The following is a 13,725-nucleotide window of genomic DNA, read 5'->3' as shown; positions in this document are numbered from 1 at the left end:
CGCCCGGTGCCGGCGGACGCCGCCGCTCGCATCCGTCCTGCCGCCGCCAGCCGCGGCCCGGCGGGACACGCCGCCCCGCTCCGCCTGCCCCGGCCCCCTCCCCGCTCCCTCCCGCCTCCCCCACCCTCACCTCAGCCGCCCCCCTCTGTCTGGCTCCCCCCGCTCCGTCTGGCGGCCCCCCCCGCCCCGTCCCCGCCGCGCTTCTCGCGAGAGCTGGGGATGCCGCCGCCGCCGCCGCCGCCGCCGCCGCGGAGGGGGAGACACTCGGGGGGAGCCAGTGACGTCGGGAGTTTTCCTGAAAGTCAATAACGAGCCCGGCGGAGGCGGCGGGAGGAGCCGAGAGCGGGGCCCGGGCGGCTCCGGGGTGAGTGCGCCGGGGGGAGCCGCCGCCGCCGCCCTCCTGACCCCGCGCATCGATGCTGCGGCCGCGCTGCCCGCCCGGGCGCCTCCCTGCGTAGCGGGGCGCGCAGATCCATGTAGCCGCCGCCAGCGCCCTGGGGCCGGAGCCGCCTCCTCCCGCCCCCGCGGAGACACCGGCCGCCAGGGACCGCCGAGCCCGGCGGGGGGACAGGGGAGGAGGCAGCGGCGCCCTCCCTCCCCTTCTCCCCCCGGAGCCGCCGCCGCCGCCGCCCTCCGGCTCCGCAGCAGCGCCCGCGGCGCCGCCGCCTCTGCAGGTACGGGGCGGGAGGGGCCGGGCGGCGGCGGCGGCGGCGGCGGCGGGGCGCTGGGGCGGCGGCGGCGCGCGAGGGGATGCGGGGCGGCGGCGGCGGGGCTGCGCGCCGCGGCCGGGGGCGGCGGGAGCGCGGGGCGGGGGCGCCCGTGGCCTAGCGCTGCCGGAGGGGGAGGGGGTCGCCCTCCCGGTGGCGCGGGGCTGAGGTGGAGAAGGGCGGGGCGGCGGGGGGGGGGGGGGGGGAGGGGGGCGTTATGTAACGGGAGGGGGGGAGGGCAGGGGCAGGGCAGGGCGCGCGCCCGGGGGCGCCGCCTGCGCGGGCGCGGGGCCGGCGGTTCCCACGCGGCGGCCCCTCCCCGGCGGGCGCGCGCGCCCCCGTCCCGTCCGTCCCCCGTCCCCGTCCCCCCTCCCGCCGTGGCCGTGCCTGCGGTGGGGGCGGGTGCGGGGCGGGATGCCGGTGCTGGGCGTCGGAGAGGTTCTGTCCGCTGGGAAGTTGTGAGTGTGTGCGTGAGGGAGCGTGCCCGCCCGCGTGCCCCTGCGCTAAGAATAGCACCGCGGCCGGCGGGCCGCTGATGGCCGCGCTGCGCTCAAGTGATGCTGCTGCTGTTGCCGCCGCCGCCGGCGGCTCTGGCTGCAAGTAAACAAACCGCCCCCCCCCCCCCCCCCGCCCTCCCGCCTTCCCGCCCGCCCTCCCGCACCGGCCATCATGGAGGCCGCGGCCCGCATGCGAAAGTTGCCGCGCAGGCGGCCGCGGGGGTGACCGGCCGCTGTACGGAGCGGGGCCGGGCCCGCTGCCCGGAGGCCGGCCCTGGCCGCGAGGCGCGGCCGCGGCGGGCGTTGCTGCGGGGCGGGGGGCGCCCGGCGCTCCGCGGGGTGAGGCGGGGGCAGCGCTCCCGCCGCGGAGGTGCGCGGGGGCCTGGGTGCGCGCGCGTCCAGAAATACTGAACGTACGTGATGCGGGGCGGCTTTGACAGGTCAGTGCAGCGCCTCCGAACACGGAGTTATCGGATCACACCGTTATATATTGTAGTTCAAATGCAAATGATCGTGATGTAACGAGCAGTAAGAGGCTTATGGGCTGGCCGGCGGCTTTACGTGAGCTGCGCTTCTTAGTTTACTTCTAGATGGGAATCCAAGAGGCGTGAAATAGCCAGTGATGTTTCTCTCACGTTCTCCCATGATGAGTTATTTGAAGGGTGTATGTAAAAATCCAAACCCTTATTTTCTTACAGCTGAAAAGGAATAAACATTTCCTCTCTTGACCTTTATTCTAGTTTTTTTTTCTTTAATATAGCTATTAGTTGACTGGCTACTCGTACGCATCCACACCATCTCATTGTTTTTATGAAAACATGTCTCAGACTTGATTCACTTGGCCCCTGTCTAAGAGTTTTATTACCAAAATTACGATATACCTGGTACCTGCGTTCCCAGCTTTTTTCAGTACTGAAGAAACTTACAGCAGTCTCTTCTGCTAATGTTTGTTTAGGTCTCACTAAAACTTTGTTAACAGGCAAACGTGATTCCCCATGTTTTGCGTATGGAGCCTTTTATTTCTCAAGGCAAGAAGCACGCAAAATAAGTAGACCTAAACTTCTGACAAGTTATGTTTTAAGCACAACGTGTCGTTTCAGCCAGATTCTGTATAGGCCTGTTCTGGCTGTTCTGCACTGGAATATGGAAAGAGCGCACAGGAGATAGAGAAGGAAGCTTGCTTTGACTTCAAGTGTGCTTCTGAAGGAGATTCTGTTTGCAGGACCACTTGGTTTTGTTTAACAGGAGCCTTTAAGTTGACCCCAATATCTTTAATTGGATTGGATTGCTAATTATAGTCCATGTGGATATATTTTAGTTGGATGCAACCAGTAAGTCAAGTTCAGATATGGGCCAAAGAAAAACTGCAGAGATAAGAAAATGTCTCTGTTTCTTAGAAGGCTACACATAGTATTGGAATAACTCTTTTTTTTTTCCTGTAATGTAAGTGCATGGTGTGTGTGTGTATACACAGGTAACATTAACCAGACTGTCTTGTTTTAGACAGTTTATTCTGTCGTGTATTCCTGTTTAACTAGGTTTGAATGAATTCAGTAGTCCCCTTAGTTTCATAAATACGTTCACAGAAAGCAGTGTTTCAGTGTCTTACTCCCTCATTTTTTTGGCGTTCTGGGGGAAGACGATGTGTTGTTAAGGAAAATGCTGCCATTCTACAGGAAGTCGTTGAGAATTCAGGCAGGTACTAGATCCTTCAGACTGCTTGGAATTTGTCTAGCACTGATTGAGTGTTCTTTCACTTCCTGGGTGCACATTTTCCCAGTTTAAAAAGACCTGTTGAATAATCGTCTCTGTACCCAAGAAGCATTATTTGCTAAATAAGTTCGAAATACTCAATTGTTTTGGAAGGTACAACACCATTACTGCAGCGGTTCCTGTTAAAATTACATTTGAAATCTCGGTGTTCTTCTCAGTATAAATAAGATACAGTTTATTGTAACCTTGTTTAGTTATAGTTTCATTTTTTGCTGTTAACGCACCAGGGAAGGTGGCCTGGTGACATGGTAGCCCAGCTTTCCCTCAGTTTTGCATCAGAGACCCAATATTCTTTGGCATCTTTTTATGGCTTGGGCATACTGCTGGTTTTAACTGACGGTGGAGAGTGGAAGGATATTGAAATACACTGGGTGAAAACTTAGAATAATAGAATATTTAAGGTTGGAAAAGACCTCTAGGATCATGAAGTCCAACTTTATTGTACTACACTTCCATTTTGGTATGGATAAGGCATAAATGAATTTATTTGCTTTAAAAATGATGCACCATACTGTAACTGTATCTCTTGTAGGTACGTGAGTTGTCTGTATACCAAAAGCTCTCTGTTCTCTTTTTCCCAACTAATGAAGTAAACATTCTGTTCAAAACGTGCTGTGCTCCCTTTGTGAACAACAGTAACAATTCAAAAAGAGGGGGATAGTGAAATGTGTGCATCCTTGAGTTTTGTTTAACATTAAAATGTTGCTTTTATTTTCAGTGCTTGTATGGAATTTACAACCCACTTATTGTTTTAAGTCGTGTCTTCTGTAAGAAAAGAATGCCAACTCAAGTGCTTTTTAAAATTATTCTGGAATATTAGATTAATTTGTGTCGTCTCAGATTCCCGTTCTGTTAGGAGATTCCTAATAAGAATACTGTGGAGGGGGCAGGGGATGCTTTCTAGTACAGCACGTACTTCAGAGTGTTTTGCATTGCTTGTGAGAAAAGGTGTGTTTTCAGTGAGAGTCTCTCTTGTCAGCTGGTAGGGTTCCTCTTGGTTGTGTGGAAGAGACTTTCCCAGCCTTGCAGAGTCTCCTTGGTAAATGTGTTGCACTAGCTACTCTTCTTTGCAACAAGTTGGTGTCCTATAGAAACGATTATTTTCTAAAGATAAGTTACATAGTAAATGGAAAAACTGGTTCAAAGTGTTTAAGAGAAAATCTGTTAAAGACAGTGAAACAAAAAACTACAGGCAACTAATAAAACATTGAGTGTGAAAGGTGACTTTTTAGTATTTTACACAGCGTAAAAAGTAATCCTTAAAGTTTTGGTTTGTATTTTCACCTGGGCTAATTGTATGAACAACGTTCTGGGCTACCTATATGAAGAGAAGAATTTATAAATGAAGCTTATTTAGACAAATCACTAACTTATACTAATAAAAAGACGTTAGAAAATGCAAGGGTGTCATAGTTGGTTATTTGGCATTTTGTCCTTCTTCCATAACTCTGGATCGATGTTAAGTATGGGCATTCAGGTAGTTTTGAAACATGCTGTGGATTTCAGACAGACTCTTTTTGTCTTTGTTGTTTAAAGGTGTTGTTCAGGTGTAGTAGGAAGCTGTGGCAGAGTTAATACTTCAAAAAAATCCCCCCGGGATTGAATGTCATTAAATGTTACTGTCAGGGAGAGTAAGTAGTTTTGGCTTATGTGTATGAAGATGCTTACTTTTGGACACTTCAAATGTTTCTTTGATTTTTTTTTTTAATACTATTTGTATCAACACTTACTATGTTTAGATTAAATAACTTAATATGTGTTGAGTCCATCTTGACCAATGCTCTTTTTTCTGCATATTTCTATGTGAATGTCTAGGTGTGAGTCATACTGATCAAAAATAGCATTAAGAACAAGTTGTTGCCCTGTGATATTTTTTATCTTTTTTTTTTCTCTGTTATATCCTGACTAAGAACAGTAGTAATTTTAAGTTCCCTTAAAAATGAGACTGAGTCCACAATATTTCATGCACGTCTGAATGACTTGACAGCATGGTTTGTCAGACTTCCCTGCCTTGTCCCTGTGGTAAAGTTATCTGAGTGCCTTCTACAGCAGGAGCAGAGATGAAGAGCCTGCTTCAGCTTTGCAGAGATAGTGAAGGTCTTACCAGCACCTTTTGTAGGTGTGGAATGGCAGTGCCCAACAGTCAAAACTTGTTGTACATCTGATTTAGCACCACAGAATTGATACAGTATTTCTCAGTTGAGTCCCAGCAATTTTGCAAAACAATTTCTACCAATACACGTAATTTTTTTCCCCATAGCGTTTAGGTGCAGCTTGCCTTGTGAGATTTTTCTTAAAATTTTTATATCTTTTTCTAAATATATGGTGTGCTTTGAGGCAGAGAGTTGAGGTTGTATATGTGAGTTTCATGTAATCTGGCTTTTTGTATAATGTTTGCCAAAGGTCTTCATCTAGTGAGCTCTGCATCTAGCCTTAAATGTGCGTAAGCAATAGCATACCTTTGAAAAATACACGGTCTTCATTTAAGGTTGTAGAAAATTCATTCTGTCCTTAGGAAACTGTGATCTCAAGTTGACGAGGATAATGCTTTTTGAAGGTGAATGTGAAGATCCAAAGGTTTTAGGATAGAAGTTGATTATGTTCTAGTCATAGTGAGGTGTCAGAATTTGACAGTAGGTTCAGCAATGTTTGATTGCTTGTAGGAAGGAATCACAAAGCTCGTTTCTATTGTTGTAAGGCAATTCAGAGCTTAAATTGTTCAATATCACAATAATAAATAAATACACTATAAGAGTTTAAAGGAAAGCTACTTGGTAGACATGTCATTGAACTTTTTCCGTCTTTTATGTTAATAGTTTGCGAACATGTTTTTATCTCTCTACTTTCCTTTTCTTGTTACTCATGGCACTTCACATGTTTCTGGTTTCTGTTATCTTCAAGAGTATGTTTGGTGTTTTATACACTGATGTTGTGCTGCAGAAAAGTTGCTGTCATGCAAATAATTAAATACATGAGCTTAATGAAACTTTATTTTGTATCTCTTGAAGATTATCTTTTAAAATCCCTCACCTCAGAATGAATAGGAATTTCTAGGTTCTTTGAACTTCTGAAAATTAGATTACCTTTTTTTTGAGTATTCTAGACACAGAAAGCCAATTTTACTTTGTTTTAAAAATGTGGAGCTTGGGTTTAATTTTGCTTGGTTATCTGAGTCATTACTAAACTATTTTTTTAAAGGACAAAGGAACTTTGTCTTAAAAAGGCAAGAATTAGTATTCCTACATTAATCCTCAGCAAGTTAAAGTTATTACATGTATTTTGAAGCGTTGAGTGGAATAACGTTATCATAGTTGTGATACTCAGCTCAGCTAGTCCTTGGCTTGGCTTCCTTTAAGTCTCAAAACTCCTGAGTTCATTGTTTCAGTAACTTTGTTTTAATGCATAACTTTAGCCCTCCCTTCACATTTTCTACTTTAAATATACTCTTTGGTTAAACTTCAGACCTGTGCTCTAATGTTTTATCACTCTGCTTCTGTCTGATTTTCAGTTATTGTTTTATGCGCTTGCTGGGGGGTGGGGGGGCAAAAAGGATTTAAAGTATTTTTGGTCAATAAACACAATGTGAAACAATGGCTTGTTAATGTTTCACGTGGGATTTTGAAGAAACAATTTAGTTACATTTAGAAACTTCCTTTATACCTTGGTAAACAAAGGCAAGGGTGGCTTTGTTCACCTTACTTATACCTTTGTCCCTTAAAATAACTTGCTTTGTCATTATAATAGGAAAAGAAATACAGAATGATGGTTTCTTTCTTGATAAACTTATTTGGTTGCAGAATCTAAATAAAACATCAAACTTGTATATTAATATTTCAGTGTGCCTGTAGTCTCCGAACTAGGCTTATCTGAGCATATATTAGTTATGTGCAGCTTTTTGACATACTGAAAGTAAAAATAGAATCCTGAAAATATTAAGGCACAAAGCATATGTTTAAGTGTGCTTTAAAAAGAGCTATTTATCTTTTCCAAAGTACATTGTTTTTCCTTACCACAACGTGTAGGCAGTGCTGTTTTCCTGTTATGCCCCTCATTATTCCAAGTCAAGGGTTATGAAATAAAGTTGTTCAGAGTAAATTTTTGATACCAATATTCTTAAGGACATTGAGGCTTTTAGTATGAAATATAGTTTAAAAATTTACAATGCTCGTTGCTCAGATATCTTGGAATTTTTTATATTTGTTTTAAAATTTGTAAAGTATGAACTTCTCTACATAGTATTTAGGGGTATCTTTAAGTGTCTTAATTGTGCGTACATAAAGATTACCATTTTATAAATTTAGGATCTATTGTCTTTTAGAAATCTTGTGGGTTTGGATTTCTTTGTCTTGTCAAACCAATTCATGTTTTGTTTTGTGGGGGGTGTGTGTGTTTGTTTTTTTTTAATTGACCCTATTAAGTTGAACAAACACTTTCTGCCTGCAAGTTCCTTTTCCTCAGTCTAAGCAGTGATAGTATTTAAATTGGTCCGTCTTCCTGAGGCCATAAAAAGGAACAGAATCCAATCTGCTGTGTTTGAAGTATAACCAAAATTCCAGAACAGGTAGTTGTAAAAGTCTGTGTAAATTCTGTATACTTTTTAAGTAAAGAACTCAGCTGAATGTGATTCTTCCATTAGCAACATAGGCTAATTTGATTTAGTAGGTTTTGTAGCAATCTCTGTTCTGCAACATAGTCTTTTGTGTAATTTTTGATGATGTGCAATATATCCTCTAATTGTTTGACCAGACTTTTAGATAACAACTTTGGTAGGGGAAGAGGATATGCATGCATTTTTCATATAAATAAAACTTGGATCTCAGCTTCCAATCCTAAAGACAACTCTGTTTTCAGTTTGGAGCCTTATCTTTTTTAATTCCTTGCTCTGTGACTGCAACCGGCACTGGAGACAGTTACAGCCTGTTCAGTTGTCTTGGAGGATTCAGACTCAGATTTGAGAAAACCTCTTAAGAGCTTGATCTGCTACAAGAAAACCCTCAAAGCAGGAAAGCAAACATGTGTGTGATGGAAGCTACTAGAGGATGACTGAGATCTGCTTTTTTTTGGTAGTGTGTATTTTGCGTGTCCATGTACAAATTTTTTTAGTTACCATTCTGAGAAATAAGGAGATAAAGGTGATGAGATTTGGCTCTGCTTATGTTGAGGACCAAAGAATCTCAGTGAGTCAGGGAAAGTGAATCAGGAAGATTCACTTGCTGTTTTCTTCCCCAAACATTTTATTAAACAAATGATTACTTGTAAAGGGAAAATGGTAGTTTCCTTATATATTAAGAGAATAAGGTTTGATGAATCACTAAGCTGATAATGCTACAAGAAGTTATAGGGATCGTCTCTGGAAGCACTGAAACTGATCCTTTTGGTATTCTCTATGGTAACTTGAGTTGGTAAATGTGAGAGTATCTGTTTTTTCTCAGCTCCAAAATTGTTGAAAGTAGGAGCCTGTGTTTATGAAAGTTCTTACAACAGAGACCTGAATCATACAATTTACACTGAATTTATGGGCACTGTCTTCTTTACTCAGCTGTCTCTTGTCACGGGGGAAATGGGAGGATGCCCAGATTCCAAGGGAGTGTTGTCTGTTCTTAGGAATCTCGATGATTATTCACTTACACATAGTGGCTGTTAAGTGTAGACCTGAACCACTGTTTTCAGTCCTGCTTGGAAGGGATTTCTTTCCTTCTTCCCATCCACTGGGTCTGTGGAGGTACCTGACTGCTGTGATGGGCGTGAGAGCCACCTTTAATTTAAAAATGCAAGCTGAGGAAAAGGCGTCTTCCTGCTGAATGGTCCATTGCTCATTTTAATAGTTGGTCTTATAGTTCCCATACGGTAGCATCGTGAAATGAGCTGGTCCTTCTCAATGTTGCTGTTATTCTTAAAGTTCAAGATGAAAGCTGAAAAGGTGTTGGCTAGTTTTCACCACGGCTTGGGAAAACTGTGAGCCTCGCAGAGGGATCTGGAACTCTGTTGCATGTAGTAGTTTCTGCTTAGCCTTTGTTCAGAAAGCTGCAACCTTGACAGCTAGGAACTTAGAAGGGTAGTACTAGCTCTTTAGAAGTGTGCTGAATTATTTCATCAAACACTATAAAAGTGGTTTAATAGCTTTCCTAAGAAGAATGGAAAAGTTTTACTGTTTTTCACCAGATCCAAAAAAATACAGGTGTTTTCTTCACATGACTGAGTGCGATGGAGTAAATTTTTATACCTGCACAGTAAAGTATACAGACAGTAGGTTCTTGTATGTATTGAGCATATACGTGACTATCTGATACTGTCTGCAGAATACACAAAATACACCGTTGGAAAAGTATCTTCCAAGTTCTGTTTGATAATGTGGGGAAAAAAAAAAGCAATGCAACCTGTTCTCCAGATGCTGGAACATATATAAAAAAACCTCAAATTTTTCCCTGCAGGAAGCAGCTGGAATGCAAAATATCATCAACTTCAGTTCTTACACATTTTTTCCCTATTTCTGTGGGTTCATCCTACAGCAATAAGGGAAACTATAAAAATTACTATATACCAGCTGCTGAAACTTGAAGTGCATCGGGAGAGCAGAGTTGATTGCTAACAAGTATTTAAGTTCTATGCCAGCTGTGCAGAATAAACATTTCTGTAGCTTTTCTTGAGATAGTTGAACTATAGATAAAATGCTATTTTCATGTGAGAGCTCTTGTTCCGCATGTTTCAGGCAACTCCTTTACGTCTGTAGACAATCCTTTATGACGTCTTCAGGGAAGAAGGTTTCTGTGTGGCTATTTTTCGTTAAGGTCAGTTTTCGTCATGATAAGAAGTAATTCTCAAAAGTCTGCTCTTTTAGAGCTTTGCTGAGTGACTTTCAGAGTAAAGAAATACAGCTTTTAGAAAACCTCAAAGGAATTTAGTAAAGGATAATACTACAGATGCTTACAAATGGCTTCTTGAAAGCGTAGTATGGACGTATAAACTTTATTTTTGTTAGACTTTTAATGCTTTGGTATATCTCCTTCAGCTTCCTATGTAATTCAGCTTGACTTTTAATTACCCATTAAGGGAGCAATCAATATAACCATACAACTGTTGATAATTCTACATGAATTTTTTCTGGTAATATGGGGAAGCAAAACTGGAGATAATTCAGTTAGTTTTGTCACCATATTTATCTGATGTTTGTATTTTGGAGGTTTTGTTCAAAATTCAGTAAAGTAGTACATGTGATGTGGCAGCCGCAATCCTACAGGCATATACCTGAGGTTGTTGGGATGCTGGCTGACATGAAAACAGGTTATAGATCAGATTTTGATTGAGTAATACTAACTTAATTATAATCAGTGATTAAATAGGGAGCTTTAAGCATAAATTCATTCATTAAAACTGGGTGTCTACTGAAATCATGGACCTTATGATCAATATGTGGACAGACAAGATTTTTGCTACTTAGTACAGAATTTCCCTTCTTACAATTAGTCTCTACCAATAAAAAGAAATTGTTGCACTTTTCGTAAGCACACACTAAAATTGGAAAGTACATTAAATTTGCCAAAAGAGTAAAACAGATTGCAGCATATGTCAGCCCAAGCTAAGTACTGTGTGTCACATTGCTTCTTTTGTCTTGATAATTTAAAAAAAAAAAGTCACCTGTGAACACTTCTTAAAGAATGCAATGAAAGCCTTGTAGGAAAATCAAACTTAAGTGGGATATTTGGATACTAATGTGCTTACACTTCCTTCACAGGACAGCTGCCTTTAGGTCACAGTTGTCTGACACTCGCCTCTGGCTTTGTAAAGATTTGTGTGTTTGTAATAAGAGCTGATACTGTGATGTGGTGATCCAGAACGGCAAAACTGCAGCCAGCTTTCAGGCGTGTGTCTTAATCTGTCAGGATCTCTTTCCACGCACAGCTGATAGACTTGCTTATCTCTAGTTTGAAGCGCACAAACAAAAGTTCTGATAATGTATGACCCAGAAAATAACTCTCACACTAGTAAGGTGAAGGATGTGGAAATGCACATTCTGGTTATTTCTGCCGTATTGGCTTACGTAATACAAAGTCTGCACAGCTAAAGCTAATGAGATCAATTAACAGTAATGAAACAGTCTCATGTCCTTCCAAAACCTTGTGCATAACATTTTCTTTTAACTCTTATGAAAGCTTAAACAATATTTAAGCCTTAAGGCAGGGTGTAGTTGCACAAACAGCTGCCTGGTGGGTGTCCTTTTAGACACAACAGGGTCTGATGCCAATGCAAAAGGCTGTGCATCACCTGCGTAGGTCTTACTGTCATATCTGCCAGTGCCGTGGAGATGTCTTAGAGGCACTGTATTCAGTATTACTTAAACTTTGCACTACTAATGAATTTAGCATTGTGGTTTTTACTTTTATGCAGCTGAAATACCGCATGTTTTTGAAAAAAGTAGTTCAGTGAAAGCAAAGCTGCGAGATGGACGCACTATAGCGTTTCATAGAATCAGGTTGTACTGCACTTTCTGTTGCATACCACTTGAAAAAAATAATCATACCAAGTTCTGTTTTGCACAGCATCCATACAGAAGTAGCCTTCCATCTAGCTGCTGTGTGGTGGAAATACACATTTTTCAAATGATAAATAAGAAATAACCTGCATGTGTGTAATGGTTCAGTTTTTAGCCTGTACTTGGTGAGATTAAAAGAGCTTATTTCCCAGTACTTTCTCCATTCATTTGTTGCACAGATTGCTTCTAGCACAGTCATACTTGTTTCTATCACATGTTTACATTTGTTGGTCAATCTGCTAAATGGATATGTATGTGCTGCATTTGATAGTACTAAACAAGTGTGTGGGTTCCTGTTCCATGCTAATGTTGTGTGCATGAGTGCACCTATGTGTACAGCTGTAGAAGAGTGTTCCTCCACCATCAAAGAAATCCCTTTTCTTGGCTTCCCACTTTTCTACATGAGCATTGTTTGAATGGTTCTCTTTATTTTGAAGGATGGAGGGGAAAGGCAGTCTGCTGGCAAAAGGAAACCTCTCCCGCCCTCTGGCTTCTCTTCCTACTTGATTGTAGTGCTATTTATCTGTTCTTTACAGCTGTTAGGTACTGGGGAGTAAGGCGGTGAGAAGAGAGGGTTGTGGCTTCTGAGAGTGGCTTGTCCTGTTCCAGGACTAACTTCCCTTCTGTCGCCTGCAAGCTGAGCTTTGTTGCTGCCTGGCTTAAAGCCTGGAGAGAACATGCACTCCTTCTTTTCATAAACTAAACATTGACTTTTTTTGGTTAATTTGTGATCTTAAGAAGTTGTTTTTCTGTTTGTGTACTTGCAGATGATGCTGGTTTTAAAAAAGCTTATGTATTGTTAAGGATTTGTATTGGCTATAATGAAGTTGTAGAGGAAATAGGAAGAATGTTATATTTCTGTAGCCTTTACTATATTTTTTTTTTTAATTCAAGCATTAAAAGCACTAATTACATGGCTGGTAAACTGGTTACTACAGATTTTAACAGTTATGAGGATAACCGTATCCATAATACTTAAAGCTTTGGTTTTAAGCTCATTTACCGAACCTTTCTTTCCATTTCTTTGCACTCTTGGTATGATCAGCCTAGCCATAACAGAAGAACCGCTTGTCCATTGCATGGATTCTGACAAATGTGGGAATGGTTAAAGCTCCATCGGGTTCAGAGTTGGACCTGTGAAGCAGTACTGGCACCCTTTCATTTACCAGCATCCTGTGTATTAGTACGAGAGAATTCTATTGTGCGCATTTTATAAAAATGCCATACGACTTAAAATTTAACACATTCTGCTTCTTTTAAGTGTTACAGTGTTCGTGGGAAATGTGCTGTAAGACTAGAAACATGATTCTGTTATATGGTTAATTAAAAAAAAGGCAGATTTTTAATATGAGCTCAGTCAGTGGAAGACATCAACAAAGACTTTTTTGTTGGCTGTCAAGTGAGAAAAAACAGAAAAGACTTAAATTCTTTCTCTAATATTTCCTTCCAGGCTGACTCATCAGTAGAAATTGGGAAGAGCTGCAGAAGAGAAGCCAAACAGACAAGCTGATAACTCAGAGAAGTACTCTTTCGAGTTGGGGGTTCAGAGTGGAGTCATCATGAGCGATGTTACCATTGTGAAGGAAGGCTGGGTTCAGAAGAGGGGTAAGTCTACCTTTTAACAGAAAGTTGTGATGTATTGTACGCTGTGTGCAGTGGCATTATATGGTTACATGTATGAGCATTCTTGATTTATCTTCTGGTCTGCGGCAAGCTAGTCTGACCATATGGAATTAATGACCATTAAGGCCTTGGTCTTGTTAATACTTAACCCTCAACACCCCTGTTTATAGGTATAACTGACAGTGAAGAGGAAGTTGGACTCAGTAATTCCCACTTAACCTTGCTGCTGCAGCTGCTGTTACCCATGTATCAGACTAAGTAGGCTGTTATGGCAGCTGGAGGAGGTAGTAATAGAGGAGCACAGTAGAAGGTTGCCTGGAAGCTGTTGCGGATGTGATGCTTTGTGTGAAACTTCCTAGATGCCAAAATCATTCACTGTGGCTCAGCTTGAGTTACAAATGCAAGTACTCCCCATAAAATCGACATAATACTTGCATAAAGCTCAGCATACACCTAATTACTTTGCAGACCTGGAAGCCATATGATTGAAGAATGTGTTCCTAATTATAAGCCAGACTGAAGTATGATTTTTCTGCTACATTGAATTCTTTTAAGTTCTTGAGATGTCACTTTATAACATGTCACCGTGTGATTT

At 42.5% G+C, this 13,725-nt stretch overlaps 1 protein-coding gene across 3 annotated transcripts in view; it reads left to right on the top strand.

Moving 5' to 3' along the window:
- The first annotated feature begins 224 nt into the window (after positions 1–224).
- Positions 225–13,725, top strand: part of AKT3 (AKT serine/threonine kinase 3) — a 160,597-nt gene continuing 147,096 nt past the window's right edge. Inside the window, exons 1-2 of one of the 3 annotated variants that reach the window (XM_064445803.1) lie at positions 225–364; positions 12,958–13,112. In XM_064445803.1, the coding sequence (XP_064301873.1) occupies positions 13,067–13,112 (46 nt within the window). In that variant the 5' untranslated portion in view covers positions 225–364; positions 12,958–13,066. Of the gene's footprint in view, positions 675–12,957; positions 13,113–13,725 lie in introns of those variants that run through there. The other 2 variants (XM_064445802.1, XM_064445805.1) reach the window with 2 other exon arrangements.

Source organism: Phalacrocorax carbo, chromosome 3, assembly GCF_963921805.1.
Source record: "Phalacrocorax carbo chromosome 3, bPhaCar2.1, whole genome shotgun sequence".
Taxonomy (NCBI): Eukaryota; Metazoa; Chordata; class Aves; order Suliformes; family Phalacrocoracidae; genus Phalacrocorax; species Phalacrocorax carbo.
This window is presented reverse-complemented; position numbering and strand designations above follow the sequence as displayed.